Genomic DNA, 21,207 nt, shown 5'->3' with positions numbered 1-21,207 from the left:
AGTGGGGCAGAGCACATTGCAGGGGCTGTCAGGTGACAGCTGCCGCCTGCCTTGTGCCTCACTGCTGTGCCCTGCTGCTTTCAGCACTGGCCGCCGTCGGGGGGAGAGTATGCTTCAGGTATTTGGGGTGATCCAATGGGAATTGCATTGATCTGGTGTTTAGCTCTGATCCTTATCAAATGGATTACTTCTAAGGTAGGCCACTTTTTAAATCTGTTTTGACTAACTGGGTTTATAAGTAGTCTGAGAGAGAATAAGTCATTAAGAACTTCACAAGTACTTATCTTGCCTTTTAAAATCTAATTTGTCTTGGAAACATAATTTGCCATTTAAGATTGTGTTTCTTAAGTGTTCATACATGATTTTGTATCTCTTGACTTTTGCTTGCCTTGAAGTGGGAAGGAGTGTGTTTGTAGCAGTGCCAGTTAGGAGACGGGGAAAAAGGGATCTGAAATGGCTTCTGAATGGCAGGAGTTGGCTTGTCTCTGTTTCTAATAGATTTTCAGTTTTATAGCACTTTAAAGCCTTTGTGAAAATAAGGAAAAAACAATTTTAAACATAGAGAGAAGAGTGCAAATTAGTATTTTGCTTCCTGGACAGGATATCCTTTTTGTATTGTTGATTTCAGAGTTGCAGGAGTGGAAATACCAGTTTTGTTTGCTTATGTGAAATATCTACTTTACTTACTTTGTAGCCTTTCCATTTGAGATCCCTGTGTTTTGAAAAATGCATGCTAATGTTAGGATTAAGTTTTTACTCTCTCATTCCAAAGAATCTAAGTATCCCCATAATGGATATTTGTGCTAGCAAATATAGGTGCAATTGGTGTCTGGAGATGAGACCAAGCTCTTCTCAGCATATCTTGCTGCATAATCTGGAATTAATTCCAAAAGGAGGAATAAATTTAAGTGTAGGATTATGAAGGAGAGCCAGAATCATTGGAGAGAATGAAGGAAACTGAAAAAAAAATAGAGTTCCTACTTTTATGGATACATTTTTTTGTTGTTGCTGATAAATGCTTCTAAAATTTTTGTACAATTAACAGGAGAATATGAACAAGCATGAATTTGAGTTTGTTGTGAAAGCAAGCTTTGCCAGGCATCCATGCTTGTACTCTTCAGTCATTGCCAATAACGTTTCTAAATTTATTAAAAGCAAAAATGGTCAGGCTTAGTTGCTAGCACTTGTAACAACTTTTGTCAGGATACCCAGTGAATGTTTGCTTGTGACTGAAGGCAGATTAGCACACAGGCTGTAAATCTGTGGAGACCAGTACATCATCTGCATTTTACTGGTATATTGTTGAACTGCTGGCTTTTTGGAACTTGACATAAAAAACCTGTTCAAGGATTGTCTAATCCGGTTTGGTCAGAGATTGTTTTAAGGTGGGAAAAAATAGGAATTCCAGGTAGCTGACATAATTCAGTTAGGCATAATATTCTCTGCTATTTATGATTGTGGTTTTACATGTGCTAGTGGTGGTTTCTTTTAAAGAATTAATATTTTTGTGTTCATCCTATTACCTATTTTGCCATTGCTATTGAGTCTTTCTGCTATTCTGATTTAGTATCCTTAGGCAATACCCCTGGGTGTTACTGTCCTCACTTAAACCAATTGCTTATGGGTTTTTTGGACTGTACATTCTTTCAATTGTCAAGCTTTCATTTTGTATATTTTATGTTGATAAAGCTTTAGATAAATCTTATACCTCATGATATACCTCTAAGATATATAAGAGAAAATAGCTTACAGATGCTTGTGAGATATGTGTCACTAACATTGATAACTGTCATTCAAATGATAGCTAAATTAAAAAATGGTTGCCGTCTATCTTGGAAGGTGATCATGTGAAATAGCTTTATATGGAAGAAAACATTAAAATTATCACATTTGAATATTTGAAGGAAAGATGTGGTTCTTATTGCTGATTAAATTTCAGGAAGGCAGTATTAATGGTATTTTCTTACTGCTGGTTTGATAAACTTTCAGAGTAAGGCTTTGAACTGCAGTGAATTTTTTAAATAGTTGTACGACCATTTTGCAGTGACTAACCTGAATTTAGTGTCAATTTAAGTGCTTGTAAAGAGCATTTTTCTGTGCTTTAGTGAATTAAAAACTTGATGGTGCCTTTTGGAAAACTGTGAAACTTAGCATGGAACTTTTAAATACTTGAAATTTCAAGTCTAAGATACGTGACAGTCTTGCTTTTGAAATTTAGTAATAGTTGGCGAAATGAGGTCTTAACTAGTTTATCTTAAGACTTCTAGTTCATAAACTGTCTTATGATCTTAAATGCTTTCCAAGTGTGTATGTTTGAGACAGCATAACCAATACATTGCAGTTGCCATGGTATAACAGCTTCTCCATGCTTGTCTTCAGAGCAGTTGAGACTAGTGCTCTGATAGTTCAGCAGAGAGCTTGGACTGGAAAGTCAAGTAGGTAAAGACACCTGCCTGGCTGTGTTGCTCTCTGTCCTCTGTCTTTTCTTTCCCAGCTTCTGAAGAAACAACTGAGTAGCAAAATGAATGTTGTGTAGTCCATCAAAAAGCATGGATGGTTGTTTCTGATGGATGGTAGAGAATTTTGAAGGCCAACAGCTCTAGCAAGTTTTGTTAGAGAATGAGACTAGGAGTTGTTTCGCTAGACAGTCCGCAAGCTGGCCCTTGCCAAAATTAAGTGCCCAGCAGTAATGCTGATGATGTGCTCTCAACAAGATTGGGAAGTCCATGTGATAAAACTGATACATCAATGGAAACATTTCTGTTTGACACAAACAGCAGCAGGTGCTCCGTTTCCAAGTGGTACATGCAAATGCTTGTACTCCCAAGCATCACTGAAGCGGTTTCCCTTTGAAGATGTATCTGTGTACTATTTTGACATGTTGTTCCCATTGCATGGCCTTTAATAACTTTCTGTACTCTGTGAAAAGATGTTCAGAGGGACCTGACTTAAATCTAAGTTCTGGTAGATACTCCCTTTGCAGGTTTTTGCAGAGTCCTTGTATCAGTGTTGTTCTTAGAGGATTAATGGATCTTCCAATTTAATTTGAACTTCTTCCATTCACTTTACATAAATATGTCTCAAAAGATAAGAAAAAACGAAACTTTTTTACTGTGTTGCCCTTTGGAAGAATAAAGATACTCTAGCGTGAAACTGAAGTTTAAAGTGAGGCTTTGAAAGTGGAAGTCCTGTATAAGCAATCCTTCCGAGTCATCTTTCTGACATCCATCTTCACTGCTGAAGCAAAACAGCCCATCCAGTTCAGGTGGCTGTGCTCGTGCCTGGAAAGGAGCAGAGCAGTTGAGACCCAACCAAGTTGTCCTTGTGCTTGAAAACGGAACCTGCCCAAACACAAACACATTAGAGTTGTCTTGTCTTTGGGCACTTGTAATTCTGCCTGCTTGCTGGAATGATGCTTATTTGTTTGATCAAGGATCAATATTGTTATTAACAGTACAATCTTCAGGTAGACTGAAGAGGTGATGCAGAGATTTAGAAATTAATTTTTATGCTAAGTGAGTTAAAAATATTGACAATAACATGACAACAAGTAATATTTCAAGGTGCCAGAAGCCAGTCTTAATCCATGAAGATTTCTGATCCAAGGTGTCTGTAGAGTGATTCAGTGTCTGATATGGTTGTCTCAACTGTGTAAGTAAGGTGTATTTTTAGGATAAGTATAGTCTTGGTGCCTTGGCATAGGCTATAGAGAGTGGGCCTTTGATTAGCAATGAGGAGAGTGGCATTTTTGGTCATCAACAAGGGTAAAATCCTGCTGATTAAATGGTTTAAATGGCTGAGTGCTTTACAGTAACTTTAGTTCTTCAAGACACATTTGCCTTCCTTCTTATGAATTTGCTGTCTGTCAGATCATATCACAGTAAAAGGTGAAGCATTAAATCTAGTTTTTCTGTTTGCTGGATTTAAATAGTGGAATCTGGGCAGTATATCTTAAAGAACCACACGCAGGGTATTTTAAATTACTTCTCTCTTTCTGCCTTTTTCCTTGCATTTTTCTAGAGTACTGTAGGGGTTAGAATAACAAATGCACTGACTGTATTATTTGAAGTGGAAAAATAGGTGATGCACCACAACCTGCAGTAGATTATTTTGCATTTGCAGGGTAAGCTGACGCAAAGCAGTCCATGTCTGGATGAATGCAATATTATTTGTTTATTTATCACAAATTGCTAAAAAACCCTCTGTACCATTAGCTTTGTCCTTTGTCTCTGACTGCCCAGCACAGTGCTCAACCACGTACCCCACTTATTTGCCTGGTCTAAAGATAGAAGATCTGACCACTCATCACCCACCCAGAATCTGTTCATGGAACTTGCTAATAGGTGTTTTCCTCTTATCTATTTTATTTAACAAATTTCAATGAATAAGTATCTTTGAGACCTCAGTCCTCTTAGCAGAATTAGCTGAAATTGTCCTACTATTTGTGTAGTATTGCTAGTGAACTTTATACAATGAATTGTCTCTATTTTTCCTTAGAGAACCAAACTTTCTAAGGTAATTTTACTAGATTTGATTGTTTCAAATATATCCTTGCAGAGCAAAATCACTTGTCTGTATAAGCAATTATTGTATGTTTTTAAAAATGTGCTTTGTATTTGATATCATACATGGATGCACTACTTTATATATACTGCTTTATCTAACAATATTTTATTTTAGGGAGCAAGTAATAGTTTAGAATCAACATATCAAAAAGATTTATTGTTCAGTAAATTTTTGTATATTGTTTTCTTTCTTGGAGACTAATGCTCCAGTTGTACGTGGGTCTTGTAGCTACATGTGTGCTTAGGTTTCTCCTGTATTAGATTACAGAACTGTACTGGACATGTCCAGAAATCTGTGATAGACAGGTGCAAATTGCAAGTTAGCACTAAATTACATCACTGATTGTGCCTAGTCAGTGATATGAAATGTTCTAGGCTGAATATATTCAGCTGAGATTTTCTGAAACTCGGAGGCAAGTTTAATGGAAAACATTGAAAATGTTAGTGAGAAGTCAGCATCATTTTCTGGCTGATGAGTTGTATTTTTGCCTTTCCCATTGGGACAGGCATAATGCTGTGAGAAATGCTGTACCAACACATATTGAGGAATTATTTGCATGGTTTATGATCTTCCAAGGAAATATAGAACAAAAGCTAAGACAAAATATCAGTTCTGTACAGGGAGTTCTTCCTTGTAGTCTTTGCAACAGCTGTTATTATTGGACCCCATTTGGAGCTAGGTCTTTTGGTCACTTCTATAATTGCATATTAAGCTTACTTTTGGGAAGAAAACCCCAAACTTCTACAACTTCAAGTGTAATGTTTTAATTTTTGTTTTGGGATGAAAAATATTTTAAAAAATAAGTGTAACTTATTTGGAATTTAGAGTTTTAGCGCATCACTTATATAGATCACAATGATTGAGGTTATGCATCTCTAGTCTGTATTTGAGTTCATTCAGGTTGTTCTGTAGATACATATCAACAGTCCTGCCTTTTTGCCTTTCCATGTAATTTTTATTTCCTTCAGAATTCTTCTCAATAGCCAACATTATTTTTCCTATCCTATTTCCTGACATTGTTTGATTTCTTATCTTTTGAACTTGCACATTTTCAGGCTGTGTTGTGTGTCCATGAGGTAGTGTTTCTGATGCACAGATGAAAAAATGGGTGATTGTGTTTGCCACCAGGCTGACTTTTTTCTGAAGTTCTCAAAGTCATGTAGGGACTCTTGGTGGCATCAAGGACTTCAGTGTCCTCAGTGTAAGAAAGTAGTATGGTGTACAGAGAAAGGTCATAGGAGTTTCAAATGTGCATCTCCCACAAAAAAATCTTATTTCTGTAAAGAATGAATGTTTTGAACTGTCAAAATGGAAATCTGATTGTGAAGGGGATGCTCTAATTCTAGGATTAACAGGTTACATTAATGAAGGCCTTAGGAAGGGACAGAAGATGGTCAAAGTACAATAAAGCCAAGATGTGGGGCTGGATGCTAGGTGGAGTCATGCTTTGCAGACTGTGTGATGCCAGTGAGAACATGCCTCCGATTTTTAGCTGTTAGAGGACCAGTTTACCACTTTGTGGGAGACTTCCTGGATTTTAACTACAGCAGTTGCTGAGTGTATATGAAACATATGTGTCCCATGTAGGTGAGAAATGCAGCTTATGCGGGAGTATATTGATGTTGTACATGGATGACTTGATGACTCTTCTGAACTTTTCTCATCAAATTTGAAATACTACTTTCTGGCTTTCTCTGAAATACCTTTTTGTATAACATCTTACCTCAGTGATATCTTGCTTTGCCTACAAGAAAATACAGGGTAGAATTAAAGTAGCACGTGGCATCCTAGGGCTTCAGTAATGGTGTAATTTCAGTTCTTTTACATCTTTTACCTTTGAAGATGGAAATACCCCATAGGTAAAAGTAGATATATAAACCAGGAACTGCGAGTATTTGTTTCAAGTATGGTGTTCTAGAAGGCCTTGAGAAGCACTTTCTTGTGTCTGTGTAATCTCGTTCTATGTCTTTTCTATTGTGAGGAATGATTGAGGAACATTGGAAAGAAATATATGGAGGTGTTTTTTACCACACTCTGATCTTGCTTTTCATAATCTTTTCACTACCAATTACTATCCTTCTTTTGTCCCTCTTAAAGCAAAATCAGTAGATGTGTATACTTGAAAGATGCATTTTGCATGAAAGACACAATTTCTAAAATTATTGTGAGAGGTAAAATGGAAATAGTCAATTAATACTTTAATTTCAATTAAAAGTTATTTGCTTCTAACTTGCTTAAAATACACTTTTTTTACAGAGACGTGGAGCAATTTCCTATGACAGCTCTGATCAGACTGCGTTGTACATTCGTATGCTAGGTAAGCATACCATTTTCTATATTGCAAGTTCCAACATTTATGGTTGATTTAAATAATAGCATTTTTATCTGTCTGTTGAATTAATAAACTTACCATTCTTTTTCTCCTGGGTAATATTTTGGTTAGAATTTTTACAAGAGTGTGAGTTCTTTTGTGTTGACTTGGGTTTTTTGGTTGTTTGCCTTCTTTATTTTCTTTTTTCCTGAGTTAAACATTGTGTAGGATGTTTTACTCCTATATTAAAGAAAAAAGAAAGTTCCTATAATTAACCCAATGTGTTTGGTAGAAGGAAAGTTTTCTAAATGACTCATAATTGATCTTGCTGCAATGGAAGTTGCCACCTCTGCCTGGTATCTTTCTAGTTAAAACTGACTTAGAGAACATTTGTTGGAGAGTTACTACACACTCTTGAAAATTTCAGTACTGAGGCCATGAAATGTATGAGGTATTCTTGAAATAATGATATGATTTAAAAAATATTTTTCTCATTAATCCTAGAAGGTGACTTGAGAAAGGAAAGAGTGCTTGACAGGGCAGGATAGTTCAGTCGACTTACTGAGGAGTGCTTCCAGAGTGGCAAGGAGATTAAAGGTTAAAGCCAAATTCAAATGAAAGAATGGCATTGGAAGGGAAAAGCATCCAGGGGAGACCCTGTGTGACAGTGAGTGCAGAGAAGGAGTTGAGGTCACTTGCTGAGAGGAGATGCAAAGCTCTTGCAGATCTGGCTGCCGGATCCAGGATTTCCCGCACCTCTTCTGGAGGCTGCTGGTGGTGCAGATGGCATGGGGACTGTGTATGTGCTCGAAGTCTGTTTCACTGCTAAATGATGCCATTTAATTTAAGCCACCTTGAGCTGTGAATTTGTGTTGAAATGGACTATGAATGCTTGCATGATGTCTCACACAGCTCAATGAACACCAACAGCTACTCTTGCAAATTCTTAACCATATCCAGCTAAATCAACCAGAACATGTCTTTTTATGCCTTGAGTCTTTTCAGTTTAGTTGTATATTGTACATATTAAGTCCCCAGGAATTCATAACTGCATTGTCTAGGAATTTAAAGTTGTAAGCTATATATATATGTATATGTGTGTATATGAATTTATAGTCCTAACCTACATATGTAGGAATATGTGGTCATATATACATATAAATCCAGTTTTGATTTAGCAGCTTTACTTTTTTTTTCTCAGTTATTTTGATTTTTTTTGCATTTGTGAAGTTGTTAATACTATAGCACTGACTGTCTACTGAAGGAGTTTTGATCAGAGAATTAAATTACTTTGGGGATTTGTTAAAATGAGAACAGAAGATTCTGGTTCTAAATGTTTATTGAAAAAGCTGCTGGGTTTGTTGTTGTTGTAAATAGATTTATTTTATTTTCAAAAGTTAAAATTAAGTAGTTAGGCCCATCATTTCTGCAGAAGGATTTGTAATAATGCTCAAGTAATTCTAGAGAGAAGCAAAGCATGGCTTCCTCTTGGTTTTGGTATATACATCTGAATGGATTGAAAATTCTAATTTATCTTGGAAATCTTCCACTATTCTCATAGGTAGAACTGGAAAATATTCAGAACATGATGTTAAGTAAATTAATCTTTCACTTGTACTCTCATTGGAATTAATTATTACATAATGAGATTGGTGCTTGTTATGAATAGTATAACTCTTACTGGCATAATTAATTCATGCTGTTCTGCTATTCAGAAGCACTAAATATTTTAAAGGACTGACTTCCAGCTTAGGTGGGGGAGGAGGGTACCAACAAGCAAACAAAAAATTAGTCATGGCATGTTTGAATCATTATGTGATAAATTTGTGTTATTTTCTCACTTAATAGAGATCACTTGGTTTTCCCAAATGTTATGTGTACTATACTGTACAAGTTAGCAATTATTTACACATTTATTATTTTTGTAAATGGACTGTAAAAAAGACCAGCCTGAAAGCTGAACAGTTGGACTCATCGGTATGTAGAACCATTCATATCAGAGTAGATTCAAGGGTTAATATATTCCATTAAAATTTTTTACAAAAAAATGTGAAGCACTGCATTTCCTACAGTAGAGAGTTTTGGCTTTGTTCTGTTTAAGTTAGTACACTTGAGCAGAATAAGTTATAAGGAATCCTCAGCTGTAACTTAATGGGAAGTTAGGCACAGTCATGAGAAGAGTTGACTTTTACTTGGTTGGTTTTATTCCATACAGACTGTATATACTAACAAAATATACCTTAATAAGTTGTTTATCTTAGCAGACCAAAAATACAAGGCTGAGAGTATTTACAATAAGTCTTTCTGCCTTTGTTTAGTTGTGCTGGCCATGAATTTGCTTCATTCAATGTTTTCAGGCTGTTCCAATGGAAATTCATTTACACCAAGTAAACAGGAATTCCTGTGGTATAGCAGTGTGTCCAGGTTCAATTTAAAAGACCCTGTTTTAGGGGTATGCAAAATAAAAAGCTAACTCCTAGCTGCCTTCATCAGTGTGTCGATATAAACAAGCAGCGTTGACTGTAATGACTCATCTGTCATACCCCATTCCCAAAATATACACTAAGCCACTCCTGAGTGGCTTATTTACTATTTTAAAATATAGATACAGATGCAGCATTGTAGAATTTTTCTTTTAAGACCTTGGAGAGGCTAAAACATCTGCATCACCTCAACCACTTTTCTGAGCAACTATGGGGAATTCTCAAAATATCTTGTAAGTGCTTCTGTGTAGTCTTGATACTTTCTTGATTTTTCTATTGCTTTTCTGGTTTCTTTTTCTTATTGCTTTATATTGACAAAGTTTTTCTGCTGTGCATGGGGTAGAAAGTGTGGGGCACTGATTGCTTGTATTGATGAGCTACCTCTCAGCTACAGTTGGAACATTTATCTTCCTTCAGAGATCTTGATCATTTCAAATATGAAACATGGGAGAAAAGCTACTGTGTACTGTGCACGCTCTTCTCTGGTAGTGGTTTTTATGCTGTATTCTGTTTACTTTAGTTCTGGCACATTCAGCTGACCTGTCATCTGTTTCTCCAACAAATTTAATAGGAATTTTAATCTGTGAAGTTAGTAATTCTGTCTGAAAATCCTGCTCTGCACAACCTCATGGCTTTGACTTGAGTCCTTTACCTTGAGGTGGCTGTCGCAATTTCTGCTCCCAGCTGTCCTCCATGGTCTCTGAGGTTTCTGCCCCTGCTCCGGATGGCCTCAGCTCCCCAAGCAGCTGCTGCATTGTTACTGTGCCACACTGCAGTGTTAGGGTAGCACCAAGTATGTGCTGGGTAACCCTAATGTCCAGGGATGTCAGCTGTGGCATTTCAGCTGCCTCGTAAGTATCAGAGCTGTCCTTGTGGTGTCAGCAGGAATCTGAGAGAGGGGCAGGAGCTAAACAATCTGTTTCAAGGTAAGTTTTGTTACAGCCCTAATTTATTTTCAGTTTTCTCTTATAGCTGCAAACCTCCCTCTTACATTCCTTCTTCCATGACTTATATAGTTGTCAATTAAATTTCTGCCACTATGATCTTTGTCTTAAAAATGCAAGTGATCCTGATCATGCATTACTGTTCTAGAAGAAAGCATAGCTAAATACTCAGCCATCAGATAGTGTATCATTTTTGTGCTCAGAATGAAGTTTGCAAAGGAAGGCTTCACATTTTTTACATCTTTCTCTTGATTCTTTGGAATCAGCAAAACTCTTAAGGAGGGAAAAAATTGTTCCTGGAAGTCCAGTATCATTAAGATGCTGGACTTGAATGTGTTCCTTAAAGGTAACACGGGAGTCTTTCCAGTGTGGCTGAAAGTGGCTCAAGGAGAGACATTTCATATAAAAGCTGTCAGTCAGCTTGCTGCCACTTCTGTGCCCTCCCCCAAGGAAATCTACCTCTAAGCAGACTGTGGGATCTGATGGCTTAAAAAGACTGTGTAAGCATTTTGATGTGTTTGTAAAGGTCTAAATAAAAAAAAACTATTAATAAGTTATTTTGTTTTAGATGTTAAATTTTAATTGTCTTTCAGCTACCATCTTAATGATTGGCTCTGAGATTGGACTTCTGTTGCCGTTTGAAGGAATTATGTAACGGTGTCCTTTTGTTTGATAAAAGTAATCTCAAATCTGAGATATCTTGTGCTTTTTTGTCAAGCTCCCTGTGGAGATAAACATGTCCCTTCCTTAAAATTAAATCCTGCATAACTTCAGAGTCATAGGGTTGCAAAGCACTTGTGAAGAATTTCCCAAGCAAACTGATGTGAACCTTAGGTGAAGGTACAATGAAGTGGGTGCATTTGGGATCCATTAATTTTCTGCAGGTTACATTAACCAAAGAGTGAATGCATAGTGATGATCCAGTATTTCTGGATGTTTTGGAACTAACTATACGTGTACACTAGAGATTAGTTTCACTGTGCTAATAGCACATTGTTTTATAATGTGCATTCAGTTATTCCTTTTTCTGTATATTTGGAAACTTCAGATGGATGGATGGTATCATCAAATTCCACTTGTACCAATATTTTTTTTTTTTTCAAGTACATTTATTGTCTGAAATCTTGAAAAATGCAGCAGTTCTGTAACATGATAACGGAGACGCCTCTTTTGCCTTTGTTCTGGCACAAGAGAATTTTCTACTTTGCTGTGATGAATTCCAGTCCTGTAGAAGGGGTATATTTTTCCAGAATAAATCCAGTTGTAATCTAAAAAAATTAATCCATTGAGATATTGTTTTAAAAAAAAATAGTTTCTTTTACTATGATTAGGGAGAGAGAATTTTGTTCAATAACTATATAATGAAAATATTTAACTTTCCTTGCTGGGAATTTCTCATTTTATATGTATGCGAGTAAATACACTCATTTTAGCTTTATCTTATTACAGTTGCCTTTTCCTTAGTTTGCCATGTACATTTTTAGTATACAATTCCTTCTTTGGCTAAATATTCCTGTAAATAAATATTCTAATAATTCCTGTTTAAAGTAATGTAGTCAGTTGCACTTCTTCATTTTCCTTACAGACAGTTTTTCTCAGCACTGCAGGCATTTCAAGGGTACCAGGGATACTATTCTGGCTCTGCTGTTAGTCAAGGGTACTAGTAAATGAAAAAGAATAAAGCAGAGAGAAATTTTCTTTACATCATTTATCAGATGAACTTGCTCATTTTGTTATTTGCAGAATTCCATGTTGATCTTCAGGTATTTTTCTGTGAACTTTTCCTATTCTTGACACTTAAAACAAATTTTTTGCCAAAACCTAGTTATACACTGGCTGAAACTATTTGCAGCTCATACTGTGGTTTGTAAATTCTAAAAGTAAAAAACTGCATTTAAAACTAAAAGTAAATCACAAAAGCTGTATCATCTTTTCTGTAAAAAAATCAGCTCCACTGAAAAACCTCTTTTATTTTCTTTTAATTTAGCTGGTGAACTCATTCACACAGCTGTAGCTATGCCTGATTACCCAGATAAATATGAGTGAAAGGTAATGAAAGTTGAATTTTCCTCCATGTACACTGTTATTTTCATATACAGCTACTAATGCATTCGCCCCCTCTCCTCCAAAGTTTCCTCTCTTTTTCATTTTTATTAATTTATTTTGTAAATAAAATTCACCAGTTGCTTGTGCCTAACAGAAGAGTTCTACAATTTGCTGCCTCTGTATTGCCTGGAAGGAGACAAGTCTCTTGCACTCTGCTCAAATGAATGCTTGAAGCCTTTATAAGTAATATCTTGTAAATTGTTTGAAAAATAATTGCAGATAGTAACTGGGTTGCTTTCCCTTGCAGCTTAGTTAAGGTTTTCAGTTAAAAAAAAAAAAAAAGGATTAATAACTGAAAGGCACACGTATTTACTAAGTTTTTACTGATATGTAGACTTTAGGGGAGTCCTGGGCCTGCTTACCCTTTAGTCCTTCCAGCATGCCTCACAAGATAACATTCATGTAGAGTGCGTCACTGCAGACGTGACAGTGTTTATAGATATGGATCTCTAGAAAGATACCTGTTAAGTATTAAAAGCATACTACTGAAGTGTGAGTGAGTCAGTACCTTTAGCTATTTTCTGATAAGTTGCCTACTTCAGCATTACACACTAGCAGGTTAGGAAGGAAAAAAATGGTCTCAAGATGTCTATCACTTGATGAACAATAAATAGCTATGTTTTTTAGTTCTTATAAACTCAGTCATAGTGCGTTTTGTTATTTACTTATTTTGGTTTCATATGGAAAATGCCGTGTTTGAAGTGAGAAGAATACGACACTTGACGGATTTTTCATAATTAGAAACCACAACATTTGCACATCTTAAATTTATCTTTGTTAGTGTTTGAGGAGGGAAACACTATTGCATTTGGGCCTCGAAGATTTCTCCAAATTTGTAATTGCAAAAGGATTTTAAGTGAAAGCTTTTAATCCAGGTGAACTGCTTGTATTAATACATACAACTATCTAACAAAAGAATACTGATCAGCTTTCGGTTGGTAAAATGCATAAGTAGAAGTCAACTAGCATGCTAAAAGATTCAGGTTGAAGCTGATTACAGTGCAAAATAGTTTGATCAAATTTTAATACTGAGTTTTGGTATTTTAATAGGCTCTTGTGTAATATTCAAACAGCTGAGCACAAGTAAGTAAATGCTAGTGGGAAAATATTATATACTATAAAACCATATTGTAATTAGCTTATTTGCTAAAAGCTGCCATTTCTAGAAATTGAAGCTTTTTTGTATTCTACAAAATGTTATCGTTGTATGTGTGTTACTGAGGAACAACAACTTTAAATGTTCTTGTTTTCTGTCATATTAAGGTGCATTTTTACCATACTGGTGTAGCAAGCTCTTCCTAATTTCATCTGAATGCTTATCACATGCTTCTGGCAACGTATGCTTAGGCAGGAGAGATTTTGGCAAGAAAGCATGTGATTGCATGTTTAACAAGTCTTCAAACTTTGTTTTGAATTTCACCTTTAAAACAAAAAGCATTGAAATAGGCCTATGTTTGAATTACTCTCCTCCATTAAGTACATGAATCTTTACCCCTCCAGGCTATGTTCATTTGCATTTTATCTCTGCCACTCTTCCACACTTTTATTTCACTCTTGACCCTGTTTCTAGGAGATGTGCGAGTAAGAAGTCGGGCAGGATTTGAAACAGAGAGAAGAGGTTCTCATCCATACATTGATTTCCGTATTTTTCACTGTAAGTATTTAAAAGCAGATAAATGACAAATAAACAAAGGCATCCATCAATTTTAACTACTGAGCCTCTAAAATACAGTAAGTAGCTCTTATAGCAAGACTATTTTTTTTTATACTTCTAGGAAAATCATTCTAGCTTGTTACCAACAATAGAAGAGGAAAATCTTCACTGCTAAATTAAAAAAAAATTATATAATTTTAAGCTCATTTAGTTTAGACCTGAGTCTATATGGAAATGAAGACTTATCTTCTAAACAGTAAGCTGCTGATGTGTGTGCTGTGTGCTTGGCAGACACAATCAGTTGAGAATACTTTTCTGTTTTTGTAAAGTACTAGAAAGGCTCTGTCCAGAATGACGCTTGAACAGAATTACAGTAATACCAATATTCTTGACCTCATAATAATGAATTAACGTTTACATCTACTCAAATATATAGCAAAGACTTATATTTTTGGACAGAGACAAATCTTGTATAAAAGTTAAAGTGTTAGGAGAAAGCTGTAGCCTAAATTTTTTTATTATGTCTTTGAGGAACCTTTTTTTCCAGAAGTGCTACTGGAAGAATATTTTTGTAGATAAAGAAGTAAAATTTTCCATCTATATTGTTAAAACTAAATTTGTCAGTAGTTGTTGTAGTATAGTTTCAACACCACCAAACCAATATGCAGCAAAAGTGCGGGCCACCTGAGTCTTAATTAAATTATGCCAATAATGAATGTAATAAGTGTCATAAAGCATTGTATCAGCACAATTCCAAGTATTCTGAATGCAATGGAGAAATTTAGTAAAGCCAATTTCATGGTAGTAAGTGTGGTTGTTGTAATTACCTTATGAATAAAAATGAGTGGCAGAAACTGGTCTTATGCTGTGATCTTAACTGAAGTTATTCTTTTTAAAAGTAAATAATTTCTAAAATTCTTAAACTTTTAGTTTTGTTCAAAACTTTCATAAAAATAGGTGAGAAAACAAAGTTTGAAGAGTGTGCTATGTAGATTTTTTCAATAAAGAGGATAAGAGTTTCATATCAAGCCCTGATTGAGTATAATAATTTCTCAGTAGAAATAGCATGCAATTTATGAAGTACATAACTGTCTTTGTGTATATCTATGTGGCATTTCATGCTGATATAGGAAAATACTAACAGAATTATTAAAAGAACTGCATGTTAAAAGGCAGCCAACGTATAATATTATTGCTGTTGTCAAATTAACTATTTTCTATGGTCCTCATCCTGATGTTTCTTTCCATACTGATGACTGTGCATCAGACAGATCGTGACTAGTGAGGAAAAGGACTTTCACACCCTTCTCCTTGCCCCTACTTGTTCAGACACAGCCACCAGCTTTTAGCAACATTACCTGTGGCGTCTGACAGCAAAAAATATTGCTAGGAGGCCCAAAAAATTCTTTGGCTTTAACTTCTCTCTCAAGTCAGCTGCTGTGTTAGTTTTCAGAGTTGTATATTATAGTCAGATTTTTTTGCACTTCAACATTGTAGCTTGTTGCTCTTTGATTTCGGGCTCCTGCCACATTGTGGAGTTTCTTTCAAAGTCAGGAATTCAACACCATCTCTCACTGTATCAATAGGTTATCTAGTAATTTACATAAATGTAAATTATTTTTTATCCATAAAAAATTTTCTTTCTCTCTGCAATGCTAATTTAGTCCTGATCAGTGTTTCCTTAATTATTTTAAGCCAAAGAGATTTACTAATGCACTATAAGACTGCCAGTAGAGAAAAGTTGCAGGAATCAGACTTGACCTACTTTTTAGGATATTCTCCCTGTCCTCTCCTGGTTACTTCAGAAGGAGTTGGTTTTGCCACACAGAGGTAAATGACTGAAAAATATTCACCCATTTGAGCAATAACATGTGAGAGAGTCAGTCACCTCTTCTTTCCTTGGGGCAAATACAGAACTGGAAAGGGTCTCTTCTGCAGCTAAAGCAGACATCTGAATGTTGCTTTTTTTTTTTCTTCCCACCACAGCTGTATCCTGAACATCAGTAATGCATGGACATGCTTCCTCCATTGTGTTTGTATAGTTTCACTGTAATTTTCTTGTACTATCCACTAGCTTTATTCTGTGGTTCTAAATATTTTGTGATGAAGATTGCTAATGTGTTTTGCAGAGGACCTATGTAGTGGCTGTCAGTCACGGTGCATTAGTGCTGTTTTGTATTTTGCTTAGCTAACTTTGGTTGTTCAGCATTGTTTTCTTTTTCTGTCAATTATGTTTTGAGAAGAAGTTGAATGTCTTTCAGGAGATTTAGGTAATAATATGCTACTGATCAGTCTCTTTCCTAATATTTTATTGATAGGCTCTTAACCCAGTCTTTTACTGATAGGTTTGAAGAGTACTGAATTTTAAATGCATTGCTTTCCTTCATAACACTGTTTAATCTTGCAACTTCAACCAGTGTTGCCAAAGTAAAGTTTGTCAGCACTTATTTCTAAAGATCACTTCTGTATCTTCTTATGCATTATAAACTCGGCATCTGTATCTTCATCCCAGAATTCTGTAATTGATACATGAATATTCAAGTTTCTAACCTGTCTAGAAGTATTCTTAACAGTAACTTTTAGAAAATTTGATTTCAGGAAGATGGTTGGAAAAATATTGTTGTTAGAGTCAGTGGAATGGGAGTCATATCTGAGGATTATTAAAAGCAGGATTTGACTAATGATCAAGCTAACTTTGTTGGATAGTAGTTTTCCTTCTACATTATCTGTTTTTCCAGAAGTCACCTTTTTATAGGTAATTGCAGGAACTACCAAGAGGAATAGCTCAATAAACAAATTTTTGTTTTAACAAGACTGCTTCCTGGTGAATGGGGCAAGTCAGGATTATGTTCTTGTTGGTTGGCAGTTGGTTAATGTTATCAGTTAGTAAGTTTTCTGTGACTGTGTTCTGTTGGTTATGCCTGTGTGGGATCATGGGCATAAAGTCAAGATAGCATCTTAAATTCACCATTTCTGGAAAGTAATGAGCAGCCACACAACTTTCGTCCTCTGAATTCACTGTTGCACAGTAAAATGCATACACTTTTATTTATGTTATTTTTTATTTATGTTATATTTTATTTATATTATGTTTTATATTATGTTTTATTGAATTCACTGTAGAACACTGGATCTACTTTTCACTCCATGAGAAACAAGAAGGGAGTTTTACAGTTCACTGTGAGAATGCAGCATATACTGTTTGGTTTTCAGGGAAGTGATTGCAGTGGTTATAATTACTTTCTGACTTCTGGTTTACAAGTAGGCTGTGGTTTACATGAGTACTTCAAAATTTTCTTTACATTACTCAAGACATCATAGACAGTAATTCATTCTTCAATGCTATCAGAATATGTTGATGAAAGCTACTGTGAAACAAAGTCTTTGGTAGAAGAATTGGTAAGTGACAAGATAAAAGTATTCCCTTTTTCAGAAATAGTAAATCAGCAATAAAGTTTTAGGCTTTGTGTTCTTGCGACTGAGAAGTTGTTAATGTCTATTTTTTATATATAATATGTGTGTGTATATACACACACGCACAACACTACACTTAAGAAATTTTGTTGTTGGAGGTGTTTCTAGCATACACAAACAAAGGCATATATAATGTGCCTTAATCACTCTGTTTCTCCTGAAAGAATCCCCAAACAGTGAGTGTGCACAGTGATACGTACAGTATGTTGTAGTGAGGAAGTGTAAGCCAAAATGAAAGTAGATCAAATGAATAATTAAGATAATAGAAAAAAAATACTGAGAAGTGTCATATGCAGATACAGCTGAAATTAATGCTTTTTTTTTTTTTTTTTTTTTTTTTTAGGGAAGGGTTGTTGGATATAGTCTGGAGGAGCCAGATAGAAAAATGAATACTTTGGTTTTGCAGAGAGGAAATGTTTTACTTCTTGCTTTTCCTGTTGTGTCTGGCCCAGAATAAATAAGATCTTGTCAAAAGGTTTTTAAAATTCCCTTGTGCCAGTCTCATCTGAGCATGCTTCTACAGGGAGATGATGATGTTGCCTACACATGGGGGCTCTGCTTTGTGTTTTATAGATAACTGACTCTGTCACATCTGTGAGTTAAAATATCTTAGAAAGACGAAGGGATTTTGAATTAATCAATATGTGTTTGGTAACATTCAGGAATGCTCAATTTTGAAGAAAACAGTTCCTTGCATACAGTATAATGGTACAGTATAAAACTTCATTGAGACTTAGATGGTTCTTCTCTTTAGCTGTATATACAGCCTTTTTAGGGGGGAATGGAAAGAAAGGCAGAGATATTTTTATAGGATGAATAAATCTAATTGTCTTTCTTGAGAGTGCAAATATGTGATGAAATTTACCTTTATTATACAACCTTCAGACTGTTTACTTGGAAATTACAGTTTGTGGAACATATTATACACTATTCTGGTATCTGGCAAAAATGTCAACATGTGCTGTTTCAATGATGTTTTTAACTTTCTGCTTCTTAGCTCATGAACCATTGGAAAATGTTTATCTTGAACAGTGAATTTAGACTGCCCTTGGCTGAGAGGCCAGAATTTAAAGAAGATACAAGAGTGCAAATCCAAATTGATTGCCCGAAACAATTTGAAAAATCCTTGTGTAGCAGCAGCTAATGATGCTTTTGATGATACCATCTAGAGATTGAGATAAACTAAGCAGAGTCCAGATGAATTTCAATGCCCTTTTTTGTTTCAAGAAAATAGAGGAATTACCTATTTGGTTATGTTTAACAGTAATTGTCTGTCTTGTTCAGCAGTCTACTGTGAAAAAGGGCGAGTTTCACAATGAATAAAGTAATGCAAGAAGATGTGTGATCATAGCTTGAACTATTTGTTTCCTTTTGAAAATACCATCACTGAGGAGTAAAAGAGCTTGTACTTGAGAGATTTCTGCAAAAGCTGCCTTTCTGTGAATGATGCAATTCTGAAATTGTTTTCTAATTATTCACAGTTCAGGTTATTCAAATAAATTGTGTTCCACAATGTGTGAGAAATTTTGACTTTGATTTAGTTTGGAGAATGCAGTAATACAAGGGGAAAACACAGAAAATGCTCTAAATGCAGCTGTATTGGCCAAATGAAAAGAGTGAGCTTGAAATGAGCTTGGTTAAGGAAGATTTGGGGATGAAAAGTGCCAATTGAGAATACAGAGCAGGTTTGTTTTTTCTTTAGTTATTCTAGATGTTTGTTTTACCTACAGTTTATTCTTTCCAAGCTACTGTAAAACAGCATGTGTGCTCTGGAGTCCTTCACAGTTACAGGCCGCTCTGTATTTCATTGCTGACTTATGTTTGACCATAGAAGAAGACAGAGATATATTGTAATTTTTTCCCCATTTCTCTTGAACCTTTCCAATGTGTTCTTTCTCCAAGTACCTTATTTGGAAAGGGTTTTTTTTGTGTTTTTAGGGTTTTTTTGTTTGTGTTTTGTTGTTGGGGTTTTTTTTCTGGACAATTTGGTAGAAAATATGTGAGAATTCTTTAGTTTTCATCTCTACTCCCAGTTGACTTTCTGTACTGGCCATCGTATAGACTGGTAAAGGAAATGCTTGTTCTGCAAACCATGATGGGTTACTTTTCAATTTTGCTTTTATTTCTGGTGCTGAAAAATTGACAAAAAAATGAGTTGAAGGTTCTGTCATTCCTTTACTGTAGAACTGAAGATTTCTAGGACACCAAAGAGAGGTGAGTTTTTCTGGGAAGACAGCAAGAAAATGATCTGGCAACGATCTGGAATATATTATCCTTTTGGGAAGAGTTTTGAACCATTATGTGTCGTGTTCTTCAGGAGAATCAGTATCTTGATTAACATGGCATAACCCTTTTTGTAAAGGCTATCTTTGTATATATTTTGTATATTTATGTTCTGATGATATTCCTCTAAATATTTAGCTTCAGTCAGGTTTCTTAATTCACAGTATGCTGTTGTGAATTGCAGATTTGCTGTGCCAAATGAGTGCAGTCAGGTTAAAAAATCCCCAAAAACACAACTGCAGGATTGCTGGGCTTATGATTCAGTCAGTTGGTATGGGAAGACTGCCTTGTTTATAGTTTCCTAGTTCTGAGAGGATTTCAAAATGTTATTCATTCTAGCACAGAAATGGCATTGTTTAATTCACTTAATTTTGTATCTTTCCCGAGGCATTTACAGAAATGCTAAGATGAGCCAAAATTCAAAAGAGATAAATTAGTAACGTCCTGTAGATTTCATTATGGTTTTTTTTTACACTTCTGCTGCTGTGCAATGGCTTAACAGTGCCATTGGAGAATTGGCACTTATTTCATACTGAAGTAGTCTAGTCCCTTCACTTTGAGTAACTTCTCTCAAATTAGCTCTGCTTTGAGCAGAGAATTGGACTAAATGACTTTCAGAATTCTCTTCTGTCCCTTCCCACCTAAATTATTCTGTCGTTCTGTGGCTTTGTGCTTTGCTAAGGCAGTGAGATCCTTTTGCTCTGTAAGATTCTTCCGGAAAAGTTATCTTTGGTGGTAGTAATGCCTAGCACTTCCCCTCCATCAGGGAGCATCTGATGAAAACCACTAGTTTTTAGTAGAGTCGTGGTACTAATAGAGTTTCTTGAAACTTAAATTTTTTTTCTGATTCCACTCAGTCAGACACTTGCAAAGCCACGTTTATTTCATTAATCCTTAACCCAGCATATTTACCAGCAGTTATTATTATTTGGAAAATAATGAAAAACATTTGGAAAATAAAAAAAAATTATGAATGTGTATATAGTTATATATAGTATATTAAAACCAAAACAGTATGGCTTATTTTTTTTAAGCAGAGCCTTACAATGATGCTAAATGAGGCTTCTAAGTGGTTCTAAGGAAGACAGGAAGTATAATGAGGTAATTTAGACCCCAACAGTCTAAATTAGTCTTTTTATGTAACTTTAAAATCCTTACTAAAATTGTATCTTCCAAATGAAGTCCTAGTTTTATATAATACTTGAGTACTGAATGTCATAAAAATATTTTAAAATTCAAAGCATGTGTGGTAAACATACAGGAGAGTTAAATAGCAGGACTTAATTTAAAAAAAAATGTTCATGGATCTAATATAGTGCATTTCTTAGCAGTCTGATGGGAATAGATGTGAAATTAGAATGCTTATGGGTCCCTCTAGTGGTGTGA

General features: G+C 35.3%; 1 protein-coding gene across 3 annotated transcripts in view; it reads left to right on the top strand.

Annotated features, from left to right (window-relative positions):
* Window positions 1–21,207, top strand: part of PDE7A (phosphodiesterase 7A) — a 75,564-nt gene that overhangs the window by 32,659 nt on the left and 21,698 nt on the right. The window contains exons 2-4 of one of the 3 annotated variants that reach the window (XM_014873030.2): window positions 6,823–6,883; window positions 13,461–13,493; window positions 13,981–14,064. In XM_014873030.2, the coding sequence (XP_014728516.1) occupies window positions 6,823–6,883; window positions 13,461–13,493; window positions 13,981–14,064 (178 nt within the window). The remainder of the gene's footprint in view (window positions 1–6,822; window positions 6,884–13,460; window positions 13,494–13,980; window positions 14,065–21,207) is intronic. The other 2 variants (XM_014873027.2, XM_014873028.2) reach the window with 2 other exon arrangements.

Source organism: Sturnus vulgaris, chromosome 1 (genome assembly GCF_052056855.1).
Source record: "Sturnus vulgaris isolate bStuVul1 chromosome 1, bStuVul1.hap1, whole genome shotgun sequence".
NCBI classification, from domain to species: domain Eukaryota; kingdom Metazoa; phylum Chordata; class Aves; order Passeriformes; family Sturnidae; genus Sturnus; species Sturnus vulgaris.
The sequence above is the reverse complement of the archived record's forward strand: the minus strand, read 5'-3'. Positions and strand labels throughout refer to the sequence as shown.